Source organism: Varanus komodoensis, unplaced genomic scaffold, assembly GCF_004798865.1.
Source record: "Varanus komodoensis strain SLA01 unplaced genomic scaffold, ASM479886v1 scaffold9, whole genome shotgun sequence".
Classification (NCBI taxonomy): domain Eukaryota; kingdom Metazoa; phylum Chordata; class Lepidosauria; order Squamata; family Varanidae; genus Varanus; species Varanus komodoensis.
In genome coordinates, this window is record NW_025336598.1 from 24,462,776 (window position 1) to 24,487,572 (window position 24,797).

Sequence of the window (24,797 nt, forward strand, 5' to 3'; positions counted from 1 at the left end):
AGATATAGATTGTCCTGCCGTAAATTCAGAGTTGTTATTCATTTGCTGTGGGTGATCTTGATGGATGCCTTTCCCTTCTTGAAGGGATCTTGCATTTTTCCAGCACTTAGGTCACCCATGTCTTTTAGTCCTGAATAGCATGCAACACAAGCCCTTACGGAATAATGCTTGACATTATTACAGATGAACAAAACAAACCTCCATCCCCTCCTCTAGTACCTGAACTATTGTATGATGCATGTTTAAGCTGGTATTTGTAGTTCATGGCATTTATTATAACAGCCATGGGTCTTTAAAAATATTCCCCATGTTTTACATATCACTTAATCATATATGGACTGTTGTAGCATAGGCTGGTTGCATGTGATCGAAATTACAGAAACCTCCTCTGAGTGCTCAGTTCAGATCTCTCACAAGAAAGATTATTGCAGAGTCCTGCTTGATGAGCAGACATTGGGAGGGGGAACAGAGAGAGAAGAGGGTGTCAGAAATAGAGGGGGTGATAAAAGGACTGCTCAGAAGAGCAAGAGAGAGGGAGAGAGGCGGGCCTGGGTCTGTTTCAATTCTACCCACTGCCAGCAGGTGGCCTCCGCTAGGTTACCCCAAACCGTGACAGAAACAGGGTTGCGAGGGCTGAGCCTGCAGCCCAGCAAAAGAAACGGGGCAAACTGAGCTGCGGTATCTGGGCACCCTTCTGGCCCATCCCTTTCAGACAGATCTGGGTTGAATCCAGTTTCTTGCTGGGCCCACAAAAATTGTGCCTTTGAAGAGTTTCTATGAAAATAGCAATAATTCTCTGCAATCCGGAGGTAGCTATTTTGTTTCTTATACTGGTGAGCTGGGTCTGCACCCTCAGTTAGCTGTAGATTAGGTTGAAGGTTAGCAACTGGCCCAAAATACGCAGTGAGCTTCATAGGGACTAGAACCCAGATCTGCCAAGTTCTATTCTAACTACTATGCTAATTTGGAAAGAATTATAGAAGTTAGAGTCAAGTGCAGAAATAGTACAAGCCCTTAAAACCAATAAAATATTTGAGGTCCGACTCATTTATCTCTCCACTTATATCAGCTGAACGTGTGCCTCATAATCCCAGTTTCTTTGTTAACTTTCCTCTTGGTCCTCTGATTACTTTCTTTATTGTGCTACCAAAGCAGTCAGCCACTAAGCTGTGAGAGGGATGGCAAATACATCTACTGTACAGACAGACTTTTAATGCATCATGGGAAACCTCCATCCAACATAAGAAGTAGTCCAGTCTGTGTTGCTGCAACAGTATGTCAAAAATCATTATGATAATGACAAGATTCCAGAAAAAAAACCCATTCTGGACTGTCCCAGACAGATTAAATTCCCTGCCACACTCTGTGGACACTGTTAGAATACTTCATTTGGCTAGGAGTCACAGGCACAAGAAATGGCTGAAGGGAAGCACCAAAAGCTGCCTGTGTGCATCTACTTAGAAGCAAGTTCTGTGGAATGCTATGGGATTTACATCAGACCATCAGACCAAAGATGCAGAGGATTGTGTTGGACATTCTTTGGCACACAAATTGAACATGCGCATGGTAGGTAGAGCAGAGCCAGCTGGAGCCAGGGGTCAGACTAGATGGCCCAGGAGACCCCTTCTGACTTGCTCTGTTTGTATGTCCTCTGTTTCTGAATTCAAAGCACATATTCCTTTGCTTAACAAAAACACAGGTGGCAGAGATTACCTGCTGCACCCTTCCTATCTGATATTCCTTGTCCCTGCTGACACTGGCAGTAGCTCTTCATTATACCGCCCTCGCCTCCAACAATCTCCATCTTTGCAGGTATTCAGACGAACCCGTAAGTATCGCTAGGTACTTAATTCAGTAAAGTGTGGATCGAATGGAACGGTCCCTTCAGAGAAAGAAGCATGACTGCTGAGAGAGTTCAAAGGGCATCTCAGCATGCACAATTGACCCCGATGGTAGTAAAGAATAAATCAAGGCCTCTATTAAGTCTTCAGGCTCACCTCACTTCATATAGCTGTCAACTCAGATTCTACATGCTGCCGAACAAATTGACATGTTGTGGGGCAGTGTGGTTTCATCTGCGCACAGCAAGTAAACCTCACGAAGCAATTACGTGGCTGGGAAATCAAACATTATGTTGTACCTCGTTATATTGCCTTCCATTTCTCTCTGGAAATAAGAAAGGGAAGGATTGGGAAGGGAAGCCAAAAACAGAGGAGGGCAACAAAAATGATCCAGGACTTGGAAACCTTGCTCTATCAAAGACAGACTGGGAGAACTGGATATGTTCAGCCCTGAGAGAACTGATGGGGGACACATCATATCCCTCTATAAGTACCTGAAAAGCTGCAACAAAGAGGAAGGTCAAGAGCTCTTCTTGCTGATACCAGAGTGTAGGACACAGTATAATCAACTCAAGTTGTGGTGACCCAGATTCAGGCTAGCTATCAGGAAAAGTTTCCACACTGTCAGAGCAATGCAACAGTGGAACCAGTTGCCTAGAAGCTCATGGGCTGTCTCATACTAGGGATGTTCAGAAAGAAACTGGACAGCATCTGGGTGGAATGGTGTAAATTGGTGTCCTGCAACAGCAGAGGGTTGGACCTGATGACCTTCTTGGATCCTTCCAACTTTGCTATTCTATGAAGCTAACAGGGATCTGTTCCACTATGCCAGTCCGTTGGCCCAAATGATGGGTCTCAGGTTTGCAGAGGAGGGCCAAGAACTGGGAAGACTCTCTTGGGGCTTTGAGTTTATTTTGTACAGAAAAGTGTGCTCTACATGTCCAAACAACTAAATAAGCAGGATGGTCACCTTTTTGCTGTCTGTAAACCTACTAATGTGCAGAGGAGGCTAGGGCATTCATAGGAATCCACACAGGAGGATCACCTCAGCTTGCCTTGCTATACATCAAGCTAGCATATCGTGTCACCTTGGCTAATCTGAAAAGGTACAGGCCTGCAGCCAAAATGGTGACCACATGTGGAAGCAGAGCGGGGAGGTGGACTTGATGGTCTTATAGGCCCCTTCCTACTCCTGTTCTTCCCTGCCCCATTCCCTTCCATGCCCCCTTTTCCTGTCTCCAGGGTGCATTGATACTCGAGAAGAGGGAACCAGTGTGGTTCTTTCCATGCTGGCAACATGGGGGTGGGATGGAACCTGCAACTAAGGTTGGGTATTGAATGTGCTGGGACCCTGAAGAATCCTATGCCATAGTACTGTACCCTAAATCTGTTACTGAAATTGTAGATCTTTAGACTGCTGCTTTTTATTTTGGTTTGGTTTTATACTCTAGTTTCAGACATTTTGTGTTGTGTTGTTCTATTTTATGGTTTCAACTGTTGTAGACTGCCCAGAGACCTTTGGCTATTGGGTGACAGAGAAATGTACTAAACAGATAAATAAATAAAATTTCTGCCCAATAACTGGTTATAGATCAAAGCCTATCCAAGATTCTGATCCAAGCCAAAAATATTGCTTTCAATCTAGTTATCAAATGATCACACTCACTCTGTGCTGCAACTGCTTTTTGCTTACTTCAAATGTATCCTAATTAAATGCAGTATTGTCTGGCTTAGTGTGCAACTCGAGCAACCTTAAGTAAATATAGTCTTTGCTTTGAATTTGAGCAGAATCCAGATTGATTAAATAACAGTATCCTAGAAGACACTGTAATATCCCAGCTGTGCACAGCAGAATTGGCCGCAATACTAGCAAGAGTTGCTTGCAGCATCAAACACAACAGTCTTGGGGTCATTTATTGCCAGGGATTCTGTCCAACCACAAGCCAACCTTGCCGCTCAGAATGTCTTCCTTTGCTAGCTTTGACATTTGGAAAGTTAAAATGCGGCTTACATTAAGCACAGTACTCGAGGAAAGTTCCCACCGATATTAAAACTTGCCAGAATTAGGATCTGCAGCATTTGCTAGATCAATTTTTATACTGATCGTAAACAATATGGACAGTATAGGGTATCTCATTTTGAGCATATCTATCTCTGTGAAATATAAAACAGATTATTCCCAAATGTCTCTTGCATACAACCATTTTCCTTTTCCAGCCGCATTTTGAAGCTTTTGCTATAATAATGTGTTTAAAGGGATTAATGAGAAATTGTAGCACCAAACTGTAGCAAACCATTTCCTTACTTAACATGACTGTGAACATTTTTAATAGTGTTAAGTGCATGAAATGTTGCTTTCCTGGATTAGACCAAGTTACACCTGGTTCAGCATTCTGTTTCAAACTATCTCCAAAATTTAAGCAGCAGGTCACTATATTTTGGTTTGTTTACTTGTTTTGAGGATCCATACTAAATAGCTCTTTCCCATCATTTTGCCCCATGCCTGAGGTGGGGAAGAGAATGTGTTCTTAAAGTGCAATAAACAAGAATATCCCCTTGATATTTGAACCCTGCACACCTAAACATTCTAAGCTAGTGACCTTCTTATGGCCGATTTATTTCCTGTTGCCTGGAATTAATACAATCAGGGTTAGCAAAGGAGGGCAAAAGTTAGCAAATATTTTTTGGTCATAGTATTACCCCCAAGCACATTTGTAATAAATGTTTAGAAAGCAGTTGCATGGAAAGGAAACACATGGACATTTTTTTCAAAACTTACAAAACAAAACAAATCCACCCTGCTACTACAAAAACAAACTCCCAAGCAAGGACTTGGCAAAGGGAGGTTGGATCTATTAAGCACATGCCAGGAAGGGGAGTACAAACCTCCTATCTCCCAATCAGCCGCAGAGAAAGCAGTAGAAGAACAAAAGTTCATGGCATCACGAGGATGGAGGTGGCGGAAGAGCATTTACTCCACCCGTACTGTATGCCTAAAGGCCTAAGAACATGAGAAAGGCCATGCTGAGCCAGAACACTGGAACACTGAGCTACGGTCTGTCCATCAAGATTAATCATGCCGCCTGATTGGCCAGAGCGGATAGTGAGCCATGATGATGATATCCACTTTCTGCTGTTTATATCCTCACGATCCGGGTTGTCACTGTACAGACACACACTCAACTCTCTCACTTGCACACCCCTTTTCTTTGTTCATCATCTTAAAAACCAAACAGTAATTTAAAAATGAGTTACCACCCTGGGTGGTAAATCATGCACATGGCTATATGGATGCAGCTGTGCTCTTTCACTCCTTCTGCTGAAGGCCTAAGACAGCATGTATGAAATCCAGTGATTGAACACAAGACAAGGAGAGAGAGCAGGAAGGAGGGAGGGAGAGGTCAGGGAGTTCATCGCTCCCCTCCCATCCAATATTCAAGCAAGCAATGAGGTAAGATGGGAACAGAATTCAAGATAGTGTGCATGGGGACTGCTTCTTCCCCCCAACACTTTCCTTTGACCTGAGGAAGGGGATGGTGGGGAGGGGGAGAAGAGAGGCAGCTAAGGCAAATAAAAGGAAGCCACCAGTGAATTCCCCAAAGGAGGACCAAAAAGGTACACCAATTTGCATAAAACCAGTACGTGCACCAGTTTATATGTCTAGATGCAAATAATGATTCTTGTAATTTATCTAGGAATGCAGAACATCTCACCGGTGTGTCAACACCTCTGGACAGGTGTCCTGTGTACCTGCTCAGTCCGCATTCCAGGTGCTGCTGGCAGGCCACTCTGAGGCCAGACCCAGCTCTTCCTTTGGGTGGTTTTTCATCTTCGCACAAGACTTGGACAAGTCTTCAAATTGAGGACACCCCCAACATAGGGGAGGGCCCTTTGGCAGTTCTTCAAGCAGAAGGCAGGTCTCTGTGGAAGAAGGCTAATAGGCCTAAATCCTGAGAGGGGGATTTAAGTTGAGGAAACGTCACTGGGCTAGCTGGCTAGAGCAAATGCGCAGCCCCAACAAGCCAAGCTGCATAGTAACCAAAGCTGGCCCAGTTCTGCTGTCACAAAATCCCACGCCTCTGTTCCCTGGGAGTCAACACAGAGTGAAAAATGGACCCTGTGCTGCCCAGCCAAGTGCCTCAGGCAGCCTCCTGATGCTGTCCGAGGCTAGGAGCAGCCCTGTCCCAGCACCACCCGGACCCAAGCTAGTCCTGCCCCTTGCAGCTGCCTTTAACCAAAGAAACAGACCGCAGGAGAGTCGGCCAAAGGACATCCACACTTCACATCTAGTGAGGCCTTTTGTTTTCGATGACAAAGAAAAAAATGTTCTCCAGAAGGGTGGCCAGATTAAGGTTTCTCTACAGGAGGCTATGTCTACTTGCTGCGATATCTGCTTGCAGCTGTGGTACAGAATGGAGATCTGAGCATGACATGAAGCAGTTGGAAAAATCATTTGCTTGCATGAGAGAGCCCTGCTGAATCAGACAAGGGCCCATCTACTCCACTGACCAACCAGCTGCCCATGGAAACCCACAAGCCAGACATCAGTACATTAGTACCCCCTTGCCCATGTTCCCAGCAGCTGGGGTACATAGGCATACTGCCTCTGATAATGGAGGGGGCATATAACCATTAGGACTAATAGCCTTATTCCCATGAATTTCTCCAACCCCCTTTTCAACCTGTCCGAACTGGTGGCTTTCAGAAAAAAATCCATATTTTCCATGCTCTTAAAAAGTTAATAAAAATGCTTCGTTAAAAACACAAATGAAACTGGGGGGGGCACAATGTCATCTAAATAACCCATAAACAACAGTGAGTGGGGAATCACGAGCACATAATAGTCTCATATTAAAAAAGCAAAAAGAACAAAGCGTCTTGTGGCACTTTAAAGACTAATGAATTTGCACTGATAGTTTGATCAGATGTAGCACAGTAAAATGAAATGGGAAATACTGCGCTTTTACAACTCAAAAATGCTGTTTAGGGACAGGAAAAGAAAGTATTTTCTCCTTCTGGGACAGTTATCAACCTGAAGCAGACTGGCTGCTTGGCAGTGAGATATCTTCTCCTTCCCCTTTCTGTCCTATGTAGGCCATATATTTTAAGTGTGGAAGGACCCATGCAAAGAAAGCAACAGAGAAGAGAGATCTTGCTAATAGGCCCCCAGCAGCAAAATCTTGCTGTTTGGTGATGGGAATATAAGAAGTTCATCCAGTGGAAGATTTCCTAGATTCTGTGTCACAAACACATATGGATGAATTGTTTGTTCCAGCAATACTTTAAAAGATTTGGAAAGGCATCAAATCCAGTTTCCTGTTGCTAAAATTAAGTAGAAGGAAGTGCCGGGGGAGGAGGCTAACAGTGAAAACTTGTGCATGTCTACTCAAAAGTAAGTCTGCTGAATTAAATGAGGCTTACTCTCTGGTAAGAAGGTGCAGTTGAAGTAGTGATTGCAACATCCTGACAATGAAGTGGACATTTTTGGTACCTCCTGGCATTTAGCAGAAAGATTAGCAAGATGTTCTGCTGGCCTATGAGAACTTCCAAAATCTTTGGTCATCTGTATAAGAGCTGCTGCTCTTATCAGAGATCTCCCCTTTCCAAAGAGGATTTTAACATAGGAAGGATCAAAGGCAGCTCCAGTGTCACAGAACACCCTGTCAGTATCGCCAAATACAGGATTTGGGTATCAAAGTAACATCCTAATGGAGCACGGAGCTCCCGGTACAAAATTGTATGTGCTCCATATTCTACTCTGCTAAATGTGCACAGCTGAACATCTCCCCCTGAAGGCAGCTAGTTGCCTTGCTGACATGCAAGTTAAAGGGGCGTTTGATCACAATACATAACCTGCAAACACATAAATGCGAGCGCACATATTTTTAAAGGCTTCTCTGAAAATGTGCACATGTGTGCAGGCATGAGAGTCAGTGTGGTAAAGTGGTTAGAGTGCAGGAACTGGACCTGGGAGATCTGGTCCCATTGGCCATGAAACTGACTGGGTGATTTTGGGCCACTCACTCACTCTCAGCACAATCTACCTCACAGGGTTGTTGTTTGTTGGCTTGCTTATTGCATTTCTATACCATCCCAATCGCCGAGGGGACTCTCTGGGCAGTTTGCAAACATTAAAACCCCATATGCAAACAATGAGATACCCAGATAAAACACAAGACACTAAAAACAACACTAAAAATATAAACAGCAATAATTTCATATAAAAATTTCAAGCCCCCCCATAAAATATTAAAAAAATAGATATATAAATTCTCCAACTATTAATTTTTTAAATGGCTGGTGTTGCTATGAGGATAAAATGGAGCTATGTAAAATGGAGCCCCGGGTTCCTCACAAGAGAAAACAAGGTGGAATATAAATACAACGCACTCATCATCATCATCATCATCTGGATGCTGCCCTTGGTGCAGAGTGCATCTGTTGGGCTGCAGGCTTCTTGATAGCATGTTTCTAAAATAACTGCACTGATAGCTGCCAATAATTTACTGGGCCAAGTTTAAGGTTCTGAAAACCTGAGCACCAAGTTACTGCGAGGAAGGCCTCAACCTTATGTCCCTGGCCCAAATTTTGCCATCCTCTGAAGGAGCCCTTCTGATGGTGCTGCATGGTCCTGAGGTTCACCTTAGGAAAGTTCCTAAGAGTGATTTGCACCCACTCTCTGGAATATGGCCCCCATTTACATTAGACTGGCACCTACAGTTCTGACTTTTAGAAATTTCCTTAAGAAATCTCTTTACACAGGCTTTCCCTAAGGTATAACCTAGCTATCATTTTATGGCTGATCAGAGATTCTTTTATAATTGTATTTTATCGTTACAATTTAGGTTTAGTGTTGTCACTACATTCACCACTTTGAAAATGTTCTCGGGAAACAGCAGATGCATCTGTGAAATTAATACAATAGATGGAAAGGAGAGGATGTAGCCCCTTCCTTTCAGCAAAGCATTGAGCTGAATTTGGGCCACTGTACATCACTACTCATTAAGTCTGGCAGCCTGAAGTAAAAAGTGGTTGCTATCTTAAACTCTTCTCACACTGCAAGGAAAGAAAATCCAAGTCAGTCAGATCTCCCCTAGTTGGAGTTGATTTCCTCTTCCATGATAGGGAACACTTTCTGTGTCAGGCACTGCATGAAAACCATGGACACTGGGCAAAATGAGTGTCCAGAGAGGGCAGCAAATTGTTAGTTAATTTGTTACTATTTAATTTTTACAGCTTGATATGGGGAGAAGGGCTTGTAGGATTTTCTGTCTCTGTTTCAGGACACAAAGCATCTCAGGAGCCTTCTAAAATCAAGGGTATGGAGACTGCAGTTATGCTCTAGGAACTATTTCAGTATGGCTCCGAGAGCATTGTGCCTGTATCCCTTGAACTGCAGCATTCTCATCCATATGGTAAACCATATTTGACCCTAGGAGGATCTTTAAAAGCAGCTAGTCAAATGACACTGACAGCATCTCCAAAGGAAAGTCAAGTAATAGATTCTACTGCCCTTGGTATTGTGCTGTTAGAAAGTTTCTAGTAAAGATTCCAAATAATATTTAGTGAACATGGAGCTGAATGCTGAACCAATTGTGAAAGGAAAGTTTGTACATAACATCTGATCAAATATCTACGACATATGATTCTGTCCTACTGAGCAACTTCAGACTACAGACTTTAGATTAAGTCTTTTTTTCAAATACTCTAGGAGATAAAGTGCTTCTAAAAATGCAGAGGCAGAGATTTGGTACCATCTAGTGGTGAGCTGGCACTGGTATTTTGTTTAGCTGAGTTCTGAAACTCTGAACAAATGTATATGAAAATTTGCAGCCTTCTTTCCCAGCATTGTGCCCTCTAGATGCACGGACTACAACCCCCATCATTCCAAGCCAGCACTGTAAGCCAATGCATCTGAAGGGCACCAAGTCAGGGAAGAGTCTGAAGTTTGCACAATATAGGAATAACTTACTAGTACTTCATTTTTAGGAATGGAAGAAAACAAGCTCATTTCAAACATTGTGAGAAGTGTCAAGAGAATATCAGGGGTTAGAAAACAAAACTTTAGGGCAGCTCAAGTTCTGCTGTAAAGTGACTAGGCTGAGGCCCAGAGAAAATATGTATAATAGGGATTAGTTCAAAACATATTTTGGGGTACAGAGGAATATCAACTGGTGCTTATCAGTTTACTGATTGAGTTCTGTTTTGAACTTTGACTCAGTAACACACATCAGCATCATCCCAGTCACGACAAGCGAATGGATTGAATCCAGATTTAGTCATATCTAGAGTAGACTCACTGAAATCTACAGGACTTATTAGTCATGAATCATGACTAACTTAAATCCTGGAGATTTCAAAGTGGCTCCTCTAAGTATGACCAAGTCTGGATCCAACCCAATGTGACTAGCAAAAATAAGTAAGCACACAGAAGCTCTAGTCTAAAGAGGACCTGGGAAATTACCAAAGATGACCACAGCATTAAAAACTACCTCCTTACTCTACCAACACAATCCCCAGTCAGGTGAACTAAAACTGTGAGGGATTTCCTTTGCAGAGCACTATACCAGGTCTTGTGGCAGTCAGTCAGTCAGTCTCTCTCTCTCTCTCTCTCTCTCTCTCTCTCTCTCTCTCTCTCTCTCTCTCTCTCTCTCAGAGCAGTGGAGACATTTTTTAAAGTGTCATCTACAATGAATGTAGATTGACCAGATGGAAAGGAAGACAGAACAATAGCACCTTTCATCATTCTATAGAAAATGGAATTTAGGCATGTGCAGCCTGTCCGGCAGAGGTGAGAAATTCCCCCTTTCCTTCTGATTTTCTCATGGTTTATCTACAGCTGCTAATTGATTTACCAGTCCCGGGATCTTTAGCATCAACAAAATCATCATTGTAATGACTCTATACACTTTTCATCAGCTTTAACATAATGATCAGTAATTGTACCCTTTGCACTTCATTTTCTTCTGACTTCACTGCTTGCAATGGCTCCCCCCACCCTCCCTATCTGCCAAGCTTATGCCATAATAAAAGTCTTTTTATTAAAGATTCTTGTTGTTTCCTATAGACTTACCTTACCCTGTATACCCAACAATCCTCAGATTGGCTACAAAGATCACTATGAATAAGGCAGCAACCACTGGGCAAAAATGCCGAAATGTAAACTTCTGTCCCTTCCTAAGAGGTATTGTTTCCTTTATACACATTTCATATTAGCAGCTGTGCAGCAATGTACACACTGCATGAGAAGGTCCTGGTATTTTCACTCCAGAGCCCCTTTAAAAAACAAACAAGGCACAGCTCTAGTCCTTCTGATTTTTCCTAAGGACATCCACCCAAAACAAACAAACCACCTCCCACAAATTGGAGGAATTTCTTAAGTTTTTTCAAATGATATTAGATACTATCACTAGTACTCATTGGTACTCAAACCTTCCTTTCTAAAGCTTGTGTATCATTGAAGAGTTGCTCTTCTTGTTTTTGCAGAGTTTGGTAGTCCAGGAATCCAACAAACCTTAGCTGGTAGGAAACTTTTTTAAAGAGCAGGAGAAAACAGCACAGTAAATTGAGAGCACAAGAACAGAGTTAAGGGACACTTAGAAATGTCAAACTCCAAGTTCTGTTTTGCATCATCATCATCATCATCATCATCATCATCATCTTTCTCAGAATGGAATGGCTGCCCAGTGAGAACAGTGCGATATCCAGAAATTCAGTATGCTGCTAAATAGGTAGCAGCCTTCCCCTCAAGTAATGGTAGCGGCAAAGACCTGAATTAATCTAACAGAGGCTTTGTTACATGTGATGAATGTGATTTATTTCAGTTTTCAAAGATGAAATCCTATGCCGGTTTAGACAGAAAATAAATTCTATTGCTCCCTGGGAGTTATGGAACTTGCTTTTGTCTAGATATGCATAGAATTGCACCCTTAAAAATACGGATTCAAGAAGCACAGTGACAAGGCTTCTGTGTGCTTAGGAATACAATTGTGCCTGTTTAGGCAGAAAGACTACAGTTCCCAGCATGCTCCTACAATTCCCAGCTATACTAGAGCATATTGGGAATTGTAGGACTTTTTTTCGGTCTAGCTAGGCATTGGATTGTACTCTGATTGAAGCCGAAAGCAAGTCCTCCCCCCACCCCCCAGATCTTTGACCTGCAAGATTTCAATAGTGTGTGGACTACAGTGCAGCCATCGCTGTAAACCAGTGTCTCTTAAACACAGCTCGCCTCTTACTAGCAATCGATTGGCATTGGACAAGTTTTTAAACGTGTTAAAAACTAAAACAAAACAAAACGGCATTCTCTGCAGAAAGAAGATCTGACTCAGAGCACTGACTCCTGCTTTGCTAATGGCTTTCCTTTTGGGAGAAGACGAAGCACATCTTGATGAAAACCCCTGCATTTTCCTATTGCTTTCCATGGGCAGCTCTTACTTCCGCTCCGAGAACGATGGAAAAAGGCCTGTCCAGAAATCAGAGTGACGTCTCCAGAAAATAATCATTGACCCTCTCATTGCTTTATCTCTCTCGCCTTTATTTTATTAGAGACAGACAATAAACCCAATAAAAGAAGGACGTATATCGAAATTTTCCAGCTTACGGAAGCAGGAAACTTCCAGGTTAATCGTGGTTCTGAGCCTCTGCTTAGTTTACTATGATTGGTCAATTGCGTAAACTTGAGGCGAAGGTCAGCCCGCGGACATATCCTTCATTTGTATTGGCTGGCAGAGGGGAAATATCTGATTGGTGGGCGTCTTTTTTAAAAAAGAAAAAAATTCCTATGAAGGAAGTGAGCAGTAGAGAGCATGGATGCTGTAGCGGGCTTTGGCGCCTGCGTAGAGGCTCATAAGATGGCTTTGGTTTGGCTGGTCCTGGCTGGGAGTTTCTTCGCTGCGTTGCTGGCTCAGCGATTGCCGCAGCTTAAACCTCCATCGGGGACTGCGTCGCTCAGCTTTGCGGGGCTCTTTCAGGACCTGATCCGCTACGGGAAGACTAAGAGCGGCTGGCAACGCCCGGTCGGGCTGCAGATGTTCGATGTGCCCAAGAGGTGAATGGAGGGGCTCTGGCAACAGCTTCCTAGGCTAGGCGAGCGTTGTCCGCTGGATCCTCTCCGCATAGGTTACTAAGTTGCTCTGATCCGCAGAACTTCGCCACGGACGTGCTTTTCGGTGCTACCGACTCGCCTGTACCTGTTACTGCAGTGGTTCTGGCCACGTGCAGAGTGCTTTCCTCTTACCATTAGGGGACCGCATCCAGTCCTCCAGTCGCTGCTTACGGGTGGATGCAGAGCAGCTTTGGTCACGTGTTTGTGCCTGATGTGTGGTTAAAATTGTTCTTGCCTCTTGCTAGGATAATACACATTCAGTTCCGCCAATATTATACAACGTATGATATGATTAAACTTTGCCTACTGTGCCCAGTTCAGGTCACCTCACTAGAAAAAAGAATACTGTGGGGGGAAAGTTCTGAAAAGAGCAATTCTCCTATAAGGAAAGATCACAGCATCTTGGATTGTTTTAGCTTAGGAAAAAAGAAGAGTAGGGGAGACATGATAAAGGTGTAACATTTTATGCATGGTGATCCATGAAGCTGACTGGTATGAGATTAAGGACATATTCACACAGGTTATAAACTGTGGAATTCATTTGCACAAGAAGTAGTGATGTCCATGGGTTTAGCTGGCTTTAGAAGGGAATTGGGTAAATTCACAGAGGAGAAAGCTATTATGCCTATTAGTCCTGATGGCTATATGCTACCCTCAGGATCAGAAACACTATGCCTATGTATAGCAGTTGCTGTGTGAACAGAATGCTGGACTAGATGGTCTGATCCAGCAGGGCTCTTCTTATGTTCTTAAGACACACCTAAGAGAGCATACCCCTCAGGGCATCATCTCAAGTATTTTGACCAGTTCTATGGCCTCTAAGAAGGTCAGACTTCAGACAGGAAACTATATTTTCTAGAAAGCTTGTTTTACATTCTTGCAGCAAAAACACAAAAGATTCTAACAGCACCTTAATGACTGAGACATTTATGGTGATGGATTAGAGCAGTGATTCCAAGAGTGGGTGGTACTGCCCCCCTGGAGGTGGTGGAAAGATCCAGGGGGTGATGACAGGCCTATTGCTCTACTGCAAACAGCCAATGACAGAGAAAGGTGTGGGGGTGCTAGGATTGTCATCCAAGAGGAAAGGGGACAGCAGCCCAAAAAAGTTTGGGTACTGCTGGATTAGAGTCTGCTGCATCAGGTAGATGTTAGCCATCACAATTTACAGTGCAATTAACTTCTTGGTAAACATATAGGATCGGTTATTTTCTCCATTCCTCTAAACCAGGGGTGGCTGACCTACAACTCCCATCAGTCCTAGCCAGTACAGCCCATGGTGAGTACTGAAGCAAGTTGTAGGCCAAAAACTTCTATAGGGCCATAAGTTACTCACCCTTTGTATGTAATAAACTCACTAACCCAGTGGTAATTCTTATGTTGCCGAAGTGGCACCAACCTTGCACAACAGAGAGGTATCAGCAGGGTTGTAAATACTTATTTTGCAGAAGTATGAGGGCAAAGAATGTTTGGTGTCCATGGAATGCTGGTTCGTTGAGGGTGGGGATGGAGTAGAGTATCCTGGAAGAGGGTATGGCTGGCTAGAAGGCAAAAGCACTCCTCTTTGCAAAATTTCATTGTTGGACTTGTTTGTGTATGCCTGAGCTGTGAAAAGTCAAGGAAGAGGCCTGCAATGCCCTCAAGATTCTCCACAAAGGCATGCCCCTATTTAGGGGGCAGTCTCTTGCTTTATGTGTCCTGTCTTCAAAGTGTTCCTTCTACACTGTGGCTGAACTGGGAGAAAAGGAGCCTGTTAAAACTCACCTGCATCAGCATGGCAATGCAGTGTCAATTTTGCTTACAATTGAAATCAATGGAGCCTGACTTTCTATGAATGCTTACCAGGAAGCAAGTTCCACTAATTTCAGCAAGGCTACCTTTTGAACACGTTTGCGTAAGATTGCAGGCTTTATCTTTATCAATGAACAAATGAGATGATGACTTCTGGTTTCATTAGAAGGGAAAAATGTTGTGCACAGAATTTCAGGCAAACTGGATGGGCAACTCATGTTTAAGCTTACCGATCTTCTAGAAATAGATGCTCATTTCACTCTATGGACTTGAAACAGTCTCATTCATTTTTGAAATTAGGGCATGAATTTTGTGCTAGGCATAAGAAGAGCTGTATCAGATCGGACCAAAGATCAGTCCAGGCCTACATTCTGTTTCCACAGTGGCAAACTGGATGCTTGTGGGAGGTGTGAAGTCATCAGTTGCCCTGTGAGATGGTAACTGACAGTTGACTCTGGGCTTTTCAGTGCCACTGAATGTGCCAGATGCTTGATGATGATGATGATGATGATGATGATGCTTTCTTCTGCAGGTGGTTCTATCACTTCTATGTTGTGTCTGTGACCTGGAATGGCTTCTTGCTAGTCTTGCTTATCCAAAGTCTGCTTCTATCATGGCCCTTTCCCATTTGGCTTCAGGACTTACTCACCGCTGTGGATGGAGCATTGCAGGACAAGCACAGATGCACGGACAGTTCTGTGAATGGTATGAATACCTACCTGTTTCTAAAGGGAAGGTACAAGCTCCACATTCCCCAGTACAGTCTAGTGCAGCCTTCTTCAGTCTGGTGCCTGCTAAATGTGTTGGTCTGCAACCTCCTTCATTCACAGCCAACATGATCTTGTTGGCTGGAAATTATGGGAACTGTAGTCCAGTTCACTGGGGAAGCCTGCACTAGTGGAATGCCATCTGCTTCATTGTTTGTTTTTCCCCCTAATAGATCTTAAGTTATTTCTCTTAAACATGAAACAACAGACAAAAACATTTTTATTTTTGAGCAGAAGATACTCATAGTTACACCAAAGGCTGTAGAACCTATTTGCATGCAGTTTTTCCCAGGTTTTTGAGATGTGTGTTCAAGGTATGAAAATGAATGGTATGGGCAATCCTAGGACTGTCCCACTTGAAAGAGGAGATGGAAGGATTACCACTGAATGTTCCTTCATGTGAAATAAAACCTTCCTGCATGTCAGAGAGCTAGCTAGGGTAGAACTTTTCTCACAGCTTTTCACAAGCAGAGAGCGCCTGTAGAGCATTCTGAAGTGCAATCTTGCACTTGAGTCATCAGTTAGTACTATACCATGGAGGCTGTAACACTTCCTGTATTTGTAAATTTTGCCCTATGATTCTGGTACAGCAGGTTCATGTTCAATTAGCATGGAAGAATTACTTTTCTACAGATTATTTGCTGCCTTTATCTGATGACCCATATTGTTCATGCAGACTAACCTGGTAGTAAAGGAATAACTTCAAATGTTGAATTGTCTGAGACTTGTTCCTCGATATTCTGACTCACTGCTCAGTGCATTGTGTCTGAGCCTTTCCAGCAATAATGAGCTTTGTCTTTTAGTCCTGCCTTCAAATCAGAAGGTCTGTATAATGAAATTTTGCACATCTGGTTGGAGACAGTAGTTTATTACACAGCAACCTGTGTTGGCTTTCTAGGTGGTGAGTCTTTGTCTGCTTTCCTGGTGTGCCTTTTCGTCTGGTTAAACAGCTGTAGACGGTTAAGAGAGTGTCTTCACATCAGCATATTCTCCAACAGCGTCATCCATATTGTACAGTACTGCTTTGGACTTTGCTACTATGTTCTGGTGGGCTTAACTGTGTTATGTCAAGTACCAGCCAAAGTCAGGGAAGGTAAGCATCTGACTTGAGTAGGTGTGTTTGTTTCTGGAGTAGAACAGAGTGATCCATTTAGTAATAATATGTTCCAAACCTTCTAGGAAGTGTGCTATATAATTACAAAGGAGAAGGTTTGCTCAATGGGAGAGACTATCATTTGGAAAACCTAAGGAGCCTAAGAAGCTGCAATTTGTGTCTCCTTTAGGTGTCAGGTTAAAACTTCTTTATATAGCCAGTTATTTTAAATGTATAGAATAGTTTTATGTTGCTTCTCTACTGACTCTTATGGTGATCATGTTTTAGTGTCCACCAGCCTGATGTCTGAAGTTGATAAAGGGTGGCATATTTTTTCATTATATAAATATATTCTATTTTTGCATAATTCAGGGAAAGATTACCAGCTCACAGTCTGTTGGTACCATGTCCTAGGACTCATGATGTTCATTTGGGCTTCTCTTCATCAGCATAGATGCCATGTGATTCTAGCTAACCTTAGGAAAAATAAATCAGGTAATGTATCTTGCTGCTTGTCTTTTATATAATATATAATAATATGTCTTTTATCTAATATATCGTCCATAGTGCACGTGGCAACAGTGGGCCTATGTCTCTTTAGAAGCAGATGTATCTGAGTCATAAAGTTGGGAAGGCTTTCCCACGTTGAAAAGCAAAATGGGTTTGTGGGGAAGGGGTGCTAAAGCCCCCTTTCCATCAGTCTTGTTTATTAACCCAGTAGCCTCCTCTGCCAGGCATTTTCCTCAGTTGGCCTTTTAGGTGAGGCCTGGCCAAGGAATCATATTGAGGATATTGAGGAATCATAGGGATCATAGAATAGCAGGGTTGGAAGGAGCCAAGAAGGCCGTTGGGTACAACCCTCTGCTGTTCCAGGACACCAAGTTACACCATCCCACTCAGATGACTGTCCAGTTTCTTTATGAATGTCTCTAGTGTGAGAGAGCCCACTGCCTCTCTAAGCAGCTGGTTCCATGGTCATATTGCTCTGACAGTGAGGACGCTTTTCCTGATATCTAGCCTGAAGCTGGGTTGTCACAGCTTGAGTTGATTATACTGTGTCCTGCGTCAACAAGAAGAGATCTTGACCTTCCTCTTTATGGCAGCCTTTGAGGTCCTTACAGAGGGATATATTTATTTATTTATTAAAACATTTCTATGCCATGGCCCCTCTCAGTCTTCTCTTCTCAAGGCTGAACATGCCCAGTTCGCTCAGTCTTTCCTTATAGGTCAGGGTTTCCAAACCCTGGATCATTTTTGTTGCACTCTTCTGGACCCTTTCTAATTCTTCTGCATCTTTCTTAAATCTTGGTGCCCAGAACTGAACACAGTATTTCAGATGGGCTCTTATTAGGGAGGAGTATAGGGAAACTACTTCTTCTCATGATTTGGAAGTAATGCTTCTATTATTGCATCCCAAAATAGCATTTGCCATTTTGGCATCTGTATCACATTGCTGGTTCATCTTTAGCCTGTTGGCCAAAAAAACTCCAAGATTGTGTTGAGCCACATATTCCCCATCTTGTATCAAAGCATTTGATTTCTTTTTCCTAGCTGAAGGACTTGGCATTTGTCCCTATTGAATCTCATTCTGTTGTTTCAGCCCAGTGTTCAAGTTTATCAAGTCCACCTTGGATCTTCATTATGTCTTCGAGGGTGCTCAGTATTCCACCCAGTTTAGTATTGTCTTCAGATGTGATAATCGTTCCTTGCACTTCCTCATCCAAGTCATTCATGAAAAGGTTGAAGAGCACTGGGCATATGACTGAACGCTGCAGCACCCCATTAGTTACCTTCCTTCAATCTGAGAATATGCCATTGATGAGCACTCTTTGTGTCCGATTTACCAGCCAATTTTGTGTCCACCTAACAGTTTTTCTATCGAGTACTTTTTGTTAATTTGTTTGTCGGGATGTTGTGGGGCAGTATGTCAAAAGCTGAGGTAGATTATTTCCAAAGTGTTCCCTCTGTCCCTTTGGGAGGTTACCCAGTCAAAAAAGGGAGATTAAATTAGTCTGACAGGATTTATTTTTGATAAATCCATGCTGGCTTTATCTTCAATGTGCTTGCAGACTGATCTTTTAAATAATTTGCTCCAGAATTAAAGGAGTTGTGGTGTTGTGGTGATGAGAGTGATCAGCACCCCCTCTTTGGTCTTTCAGTCGGAACCCGTGCCCCACTGCACGTTCCCAGAGCTGTGTTATGTGGTGGGGAGCACTGTCACAGTCGAATTTGCCATAGCAACTAATCATTCAACAAAAGCAGGCATTTTAGAATCCCACGAGGTGTGTGAAAAATGCATCCCTTCTGAAGCAGGATCATGCTCCTTAAACCCTGCTGAGGAAGTGCAATTCTGCTTGCACTTTGCAACCCCTAACACACATTTTAGAGGAAACAATCATTCAGCAATGGGGCCATGTCAACATTGGGGGAAGGAGCGTACTCCTTGGTGGATTCCAGGAGGGCAATTGGGTTTCCTGGCTCCTTAAAGTTGCCCAACCCTGAGTTAGGGGATCTATTTGGAACAATCGTGTCGACATAGTAGATTCAGGGGTCCAAAAAAAACCTCTTTGTTTTCTCTGTACTCTTTGTGTCACTCGTCAGAGGCACTCCTTTTATTTATATGGTCCAGGCAAATGGGTTCTAGCTCTGGATCCTGATGTTCTGTCATTCACATTAAGTGCGGTCAGCATTAAGCTTTCTTCATTTGCACTTTGTTGTGAGCTGTACAGAGAGCCCAGATATGGGCAATTGTAGTGGCACACAGATTGAAATAATAATTAGAAAGTAAGATGCAACTAGTCACAAAGAAAGTGGTGGACTTTGTAAAACAGTGCAGCAGGCCACTTTGACTTCATGGATTTCTATCCTTCCTCTTGGCTAAGATGACCTTTAGCCAGTTGGAAAGGGGACCACCAATTAATGTGTGAGGGTGGATTATACATGGTAGGAAGAAGATGCTCTGAAGCAACTATTTAGTATTCATCTGAACTAGTATTTACAAATCACACCGATTCTGGAAAAACTGGTGGTATTTCAGCCTTGGTGTTCAGTTAGACAAGGCTAACTGCTGTATTTTCTTCTTATTTTCAGGAAAAGTGGTAAACTTGGATCACAGCATTCCTTTTGGTGATTGGTTTGAAATGGTGTCCTGCCCACATTACTTGGCTGAACTCCTAATATACATTTCGATGGCCATCACGTTTGGATTGAACAATTTCACATGGTGGCTGGTTGTGGCCTATGTATTCTTTAACCAGGCCATGAGTGCTGTCTTGTCGCATGAATATTACCTCAGCAACTTCAAGCACTATCCAAAGTGTCGGAAGGCTTACATCCCCTTTCTTCTCTAGACAGTTTATTTAAAATAATGTGGGCATTCCATTCAGAAGGGAATGCCCACAGACTGCAAGTAGTCAAGCGGTTGTTATCAGTGAAGAATTTGACTGAAATTTAATTGGTGCCAGTAACTGGATTGGGTTTGGTACCTGAGTCAGATTTGACAGTCTCAGAATGGGAGTGAGGAAGGTCAAGCCTGTTTGCAAAGCACATAATTAGAAACTGAGTTGAATTTAGGAGAGGAAGGTGTCAGTGCATACCTCTAATATCTGTTCTGGAGTAAATCCCATTGAATTCAATGTGTCTTACTCCCAGGTGAGTATATAGGAGTGTAGCTATATACTGCAAGTGCAGAAATGTTTTTGGGTGAATGATGGATTATCCTCCATGCTGTCCATCCCAGGCCAGATACTTTCAGGCCTGTCCCGAGTGTAACACCCCCAGATGAAGCTTTTTCTTCATGCTGGCAGAAAGCACAGAACTGTGCCTGCTCACAGCACAGCGGGAGGACCAGGCTACCCTGTATCCTTGCAGCTGTTGCTGACCTGTGATTGGACATCAGATGTGTACCGAGGATATTCTTCCAGGGGATGGAGCTTCAAGCCTTAACTTCCCGTCCCATGGAAGTGTGGGGTGTCCCACATATGTTCTGCACCCCTGCTATAGAAATTTAACTGAGAAACAAGCTTTACTAAATGCAATGGGATATAAAAGTAAACATGCATAGGATGGCGCTGTTCGACGTATGCTGGGTTTTGTTTCCAACATGCTGAAATCCTCAAGTTGCTTTTTCCATCTTTACCAAAAGGGAAATATTTACATTACAACAATCAGCTTACACTAATTGATGACTAGAAGATACTATTGAGTTGCACCATGGCTTTGCAGCAGTTTTGCTCAGAACACCACTATCTTCAGTCTGATTCACATAGGCATGTACATCACTCCAGCGAAGAAATGAAGAAAAATTAACACTGGACTGGCAGTTGCAAATATGAGATGGTTCTGTTGAAAAGCATTGCACATGGAGGCAATATGAAGATTCTCTCTGCTGTACTGCTGTATGGTCTGTGATGGGCATCCACATAAGTATCTATCATTACCTGAAGCTACAAACAACATGCAATGGATATGGTTGTGTAAAGTGGTTCCTTGTGTTATAGAAGATGAAAATTGTACAGCCTTTCATTTTAAGGTCTGAATTTAAATCTTGTTTAGAAGCAGATCCCATCCCTGTAGCTTCTCTTTGTTGATTTAACAGTGCTGGATATTCTTGAGATCCAGAGCACGGCTTCCTTCACCAACTTTTTTTTAATTTTAGCAGCAGCAACAAAACAATGAGGAGCTTGTTGGTGAATTTCAATGGCAAACCACAGGTTGTCTAAACAGGCCAATTTTAGCTTTAAAGACTTTAAATTTAGTCTTTTTAGGGCATGCTTGTGATTTGCTTCTGGAATTTGATGATAAACTGCTCTTTGTTCTGCTGATGCAATTTAGCAGTGACTGTGCAGCCCCCAGGGAGATTAAAACTGGTCTTGAGCCTCTGAAGTTCCCTTCCCCTGCTTTAGATATTAGGATTCAGGCAAGGAACTAAAAGTGGAGTGATGAGACTTCTCTGCAGTTAGCTTGAAAGATGACTCTGCAGCTCTCTCCAGGCGGCACTCTGCCTCTTCCAACTATGTCAGCCCTCCTCGGCTTGGTGTTCCAACATATGTGGAAAGCACAACTCTTGCTGTCCATGGAAAGCCTGGCAAATTCTAGAATCTTCTGGAGAAGGTCTTGATAAATGCTTTTACTGGTCAACACATCACAATAAGGAGAGTTCAAGTGTTTTGTTTACAATCCCACTTGTCCAGGTAATTTATCAATGTACACCACCATTGACATAGGCTGTTTCCCTCTTCCCTGCACATGGAGCATTAGAAGATGCATTGCTTAATCCTTCCAGTGTCCTTTTCCCCAAAGTACTTAAAATATTTTCCTGTTTACTCCATGGAGTAGAATCCAACAGGGCTGTTCCACTTCTGCTTCAGCTACACTAATGTGGCCCACAGCTTGTGCAACAAGACTTTGGTGCTTCTAAAACTAACCCCAGAAACTAGAAGGAATGCACACAGCCAGAATAGGATAGGTCAGAGGGGCTGCCCTCTATGTGCTCTGTTGACTTGTCCCATTTCAGAAATGACCATTTGGTCTGGATTCTCTGTTTAATTTAGAGACACCCATGCCCTTTTATACAAGCAGTGGGTAATGTAAACACATGGACACCGTAGGATACTACCCCAAAAGTTCCTAGAAGAGTTCACACAAATAGTCACAGAGCTGTGGGACCAGAACTTTTCCCATGAAAATAAGTGAACAAGAATGGAAAGGCTTTTCATATGATGTAACAGGATGAAGAAAACTGTATGTCTGACAGGATATTTCCTAAATGACCACTGCAGGCTTTCCCTCCTTCCTTCCCTTATGAATACGTTTTGTTTGGTATAGCCGTTACAATGTTTTTATAAAGCTGCTTCATCCTTCTGTTGTCTATATAATTCAATGTGATATTTAAATATTTAATAAAACTTTGCACCACCAGTCGGCTTTGAATGGAAAAAGTGTAAGGGTGCCTTTCTCAATTTCTGTGACTGAGAGAGAATAAAGTGGGAAATTAAAGTTTTCACGAAGCATTTTAAAAATACATTTGCAGAGAGAGTGAGCAAGGACAGGCAAAAAGCTGTGCTGCCAGTTTCCTGAGTAAGGAAAATAAAGTGCTCTGCCAAGCAAAGCTGGTGTAATTGTGAAATTTGTGCATATATTTGTACAGTATCATCTTGGCCAGTGACTGCCTGAATATCCAGTGTGTGATCCATTTCTCCTCACCCTTGCCATCTTCAGCTATTTTTATTAATTTCATTTCTCTATGGCCCATAGCCAAAGCTCTCTGGGTGGTTTACAACAAAGTACGCCCATGCATTTTCAGGACTTCCATTGCAAACCGAAGAATTAGGAAAAAGTGTTTTCAAAGGGAACAGCTCTTGTATACAGAGTGCTTGAAACTGGCTCCCAGAATGCATCAAGATCAATCCTTTCTCTATGAAGCTTTTGGCGCACAATTTCCTAATTCCAATACCTTACTGCAAGAGTTGCAACCCGTGCAATGTTCCGCCCTGCAACTTCCATGCTCTCTCCCCCAAGTTGTGGCCTTCTGGTTGTTTGGACCTACAAGTCCACCCTTGCCTTAATGCAAGTGAACCAACCACATATTGCATTGCTGATTGTTCCACATGCTCCCCTACATTTCCTCTGTGGCTTTGGGCAGGCACTTGGTTTCTTGTACTCCATCAAATGCACATGGTTGGTGGTAGCTTCTGCACTTGCTGTTACTGTGGAACATAGTCCTTGAATGCACAGGCCACAGTTCATGCTGCTGGACAATTCCTTGAACAATGGAACCTGCACATGTAGCTCAACTACAGTAATATATAGTGGTTTTGCTGGATTTCAAAAGAATGTTTAATACTATATCGTCTGGTTGCTATTTCATATTGCCACTTTAGGTAGATGCTTTGGTATCATAAGGTGAATGTATCCACCTGCTATATGTAAACAAACCTTAAGTTCAGAATGATGCAGCTTAAGTCTTCTTGGGAAGGATCTTCATGTCCCATCTAAATTTAACAGTCATGGGGAATTTTACCTACATAGATAGATGGTGTTTTATCTTCTCAGATCTTGGGATCAAGGTCAAACATGACTTCCAACATGGAGGCTATTTTTTTTTAACAACATGATAAGCCATGGTGGTTTTTTGTTTTTTACCATTGCTGGTCTATCCTGTCCAAACGCTATTGCAGTATTTCAAAGTGGTAAATTTGGCCTTTAGAAAACACTAACAGAAACAATGGTCTTTTCTAGGGCTTCAGTATCACAAGGACTTCTTGTGTCTTCTGAACCCAGGAAACACAATTCTTTGTGGTACAAAGGCCAGAATCAGAGACCTGCCTGGAAAGCGTAGCATGTTAGCCAGAGAGCATCTCTGACACTGCCGTGTTTTGTAACTGTCAGAGGTGCTCCCACTCTGCCTGCCTCCTATCCTGAAACTCTTCAGGACAGCAGTGGCTGATCAGCTGGATGGCACTGCAGAAAGGAGCAGTGCCACTCTGCTGATGCCCCCTGGCTCCTTCATGCAAGAGTCCGCTGGCTGCCCAGTTGGAACTGTACCACTCAGCTGATCCCCCTACTGCTCCGCCCCCCATTCTTGCTTCTGCTTGCTAGAGAGGCTTCCAAACCTGCTGCTGCTTGCAAGAAAGGGGATCTTGTGTGTGGGAGCAAGAAAGGGAAAAGAGTGGGGGAATCGCTGAACAGCCCTGCCTGAAAGCTGGGCACCACTGTCCAGTTGATTCTTCTGCTCACATGCATGAGGTTTTCTCTCAGGCGTGCAGGGGGGATCATTTGAACTGTGCTCCTCCTTTCTGTAGCACCATCGAGCCAATTGCTCCCCCTTTTTACCTGAGCAGTGATTATGCCCCCACCCCCAGGCTTACTCTTCTGCAGCCTAAACATCTAGTTACATGAGTGCAAACTCTACACTCTTCCTTTTTACTTCCCTTGCCATCTTACTCAACTAGTAGCCATCAGCTGAGGGCTGCTGTCTGAAGACCTAAGTGTTCCTGTGGAATTTTCACTTGATTGATTTTGCAAACTATTTTGCAAAGATCTGACTGGTCATAGTAGACTACGACCTATACCTTAGCAGGTGCATGCAACCTGCAACCCTCTAGGTGTTGTTGGACTAGAACGCACAGTATCCCTGTTAATCCTGCTGACTGGAGTTGATGCAACTTGGAGTCCAACACCTTCTGCCATGCCACAAG

The 24,797-nt window shown here is 43.0% G+C and overlaps 1 protein-coding gene across 1 annotated transcript; it reads left to right on the forward strand.

Moving 5' to 3' along the window:
- The first annotated feature begins 12,694 nt into the window (after positions 1-12,694).
- SRD5A3 (steroid 5 alpha-reductase 3) lies at positions 12,695-22,708 on the forward strand. The gene is made up of 5 exons (XM_044418146.1): positions 12,695-12,891; positions 15,272-15,444; positions 16,405-16,599; positions 16,972-17,094; positions 19,690-22,708. Exons 1-5 carry the CDS (start codon positions 12,695-12,697, stop codon positions 19,947-19,949), a joined length of 948 nt encoding a protein of 315 aa, XP_044274081.1. The 3' UTR covers positions 19,950-22,708.
- Positions 22,709-24,797: the final 2,089 nt, after the last annotated feature.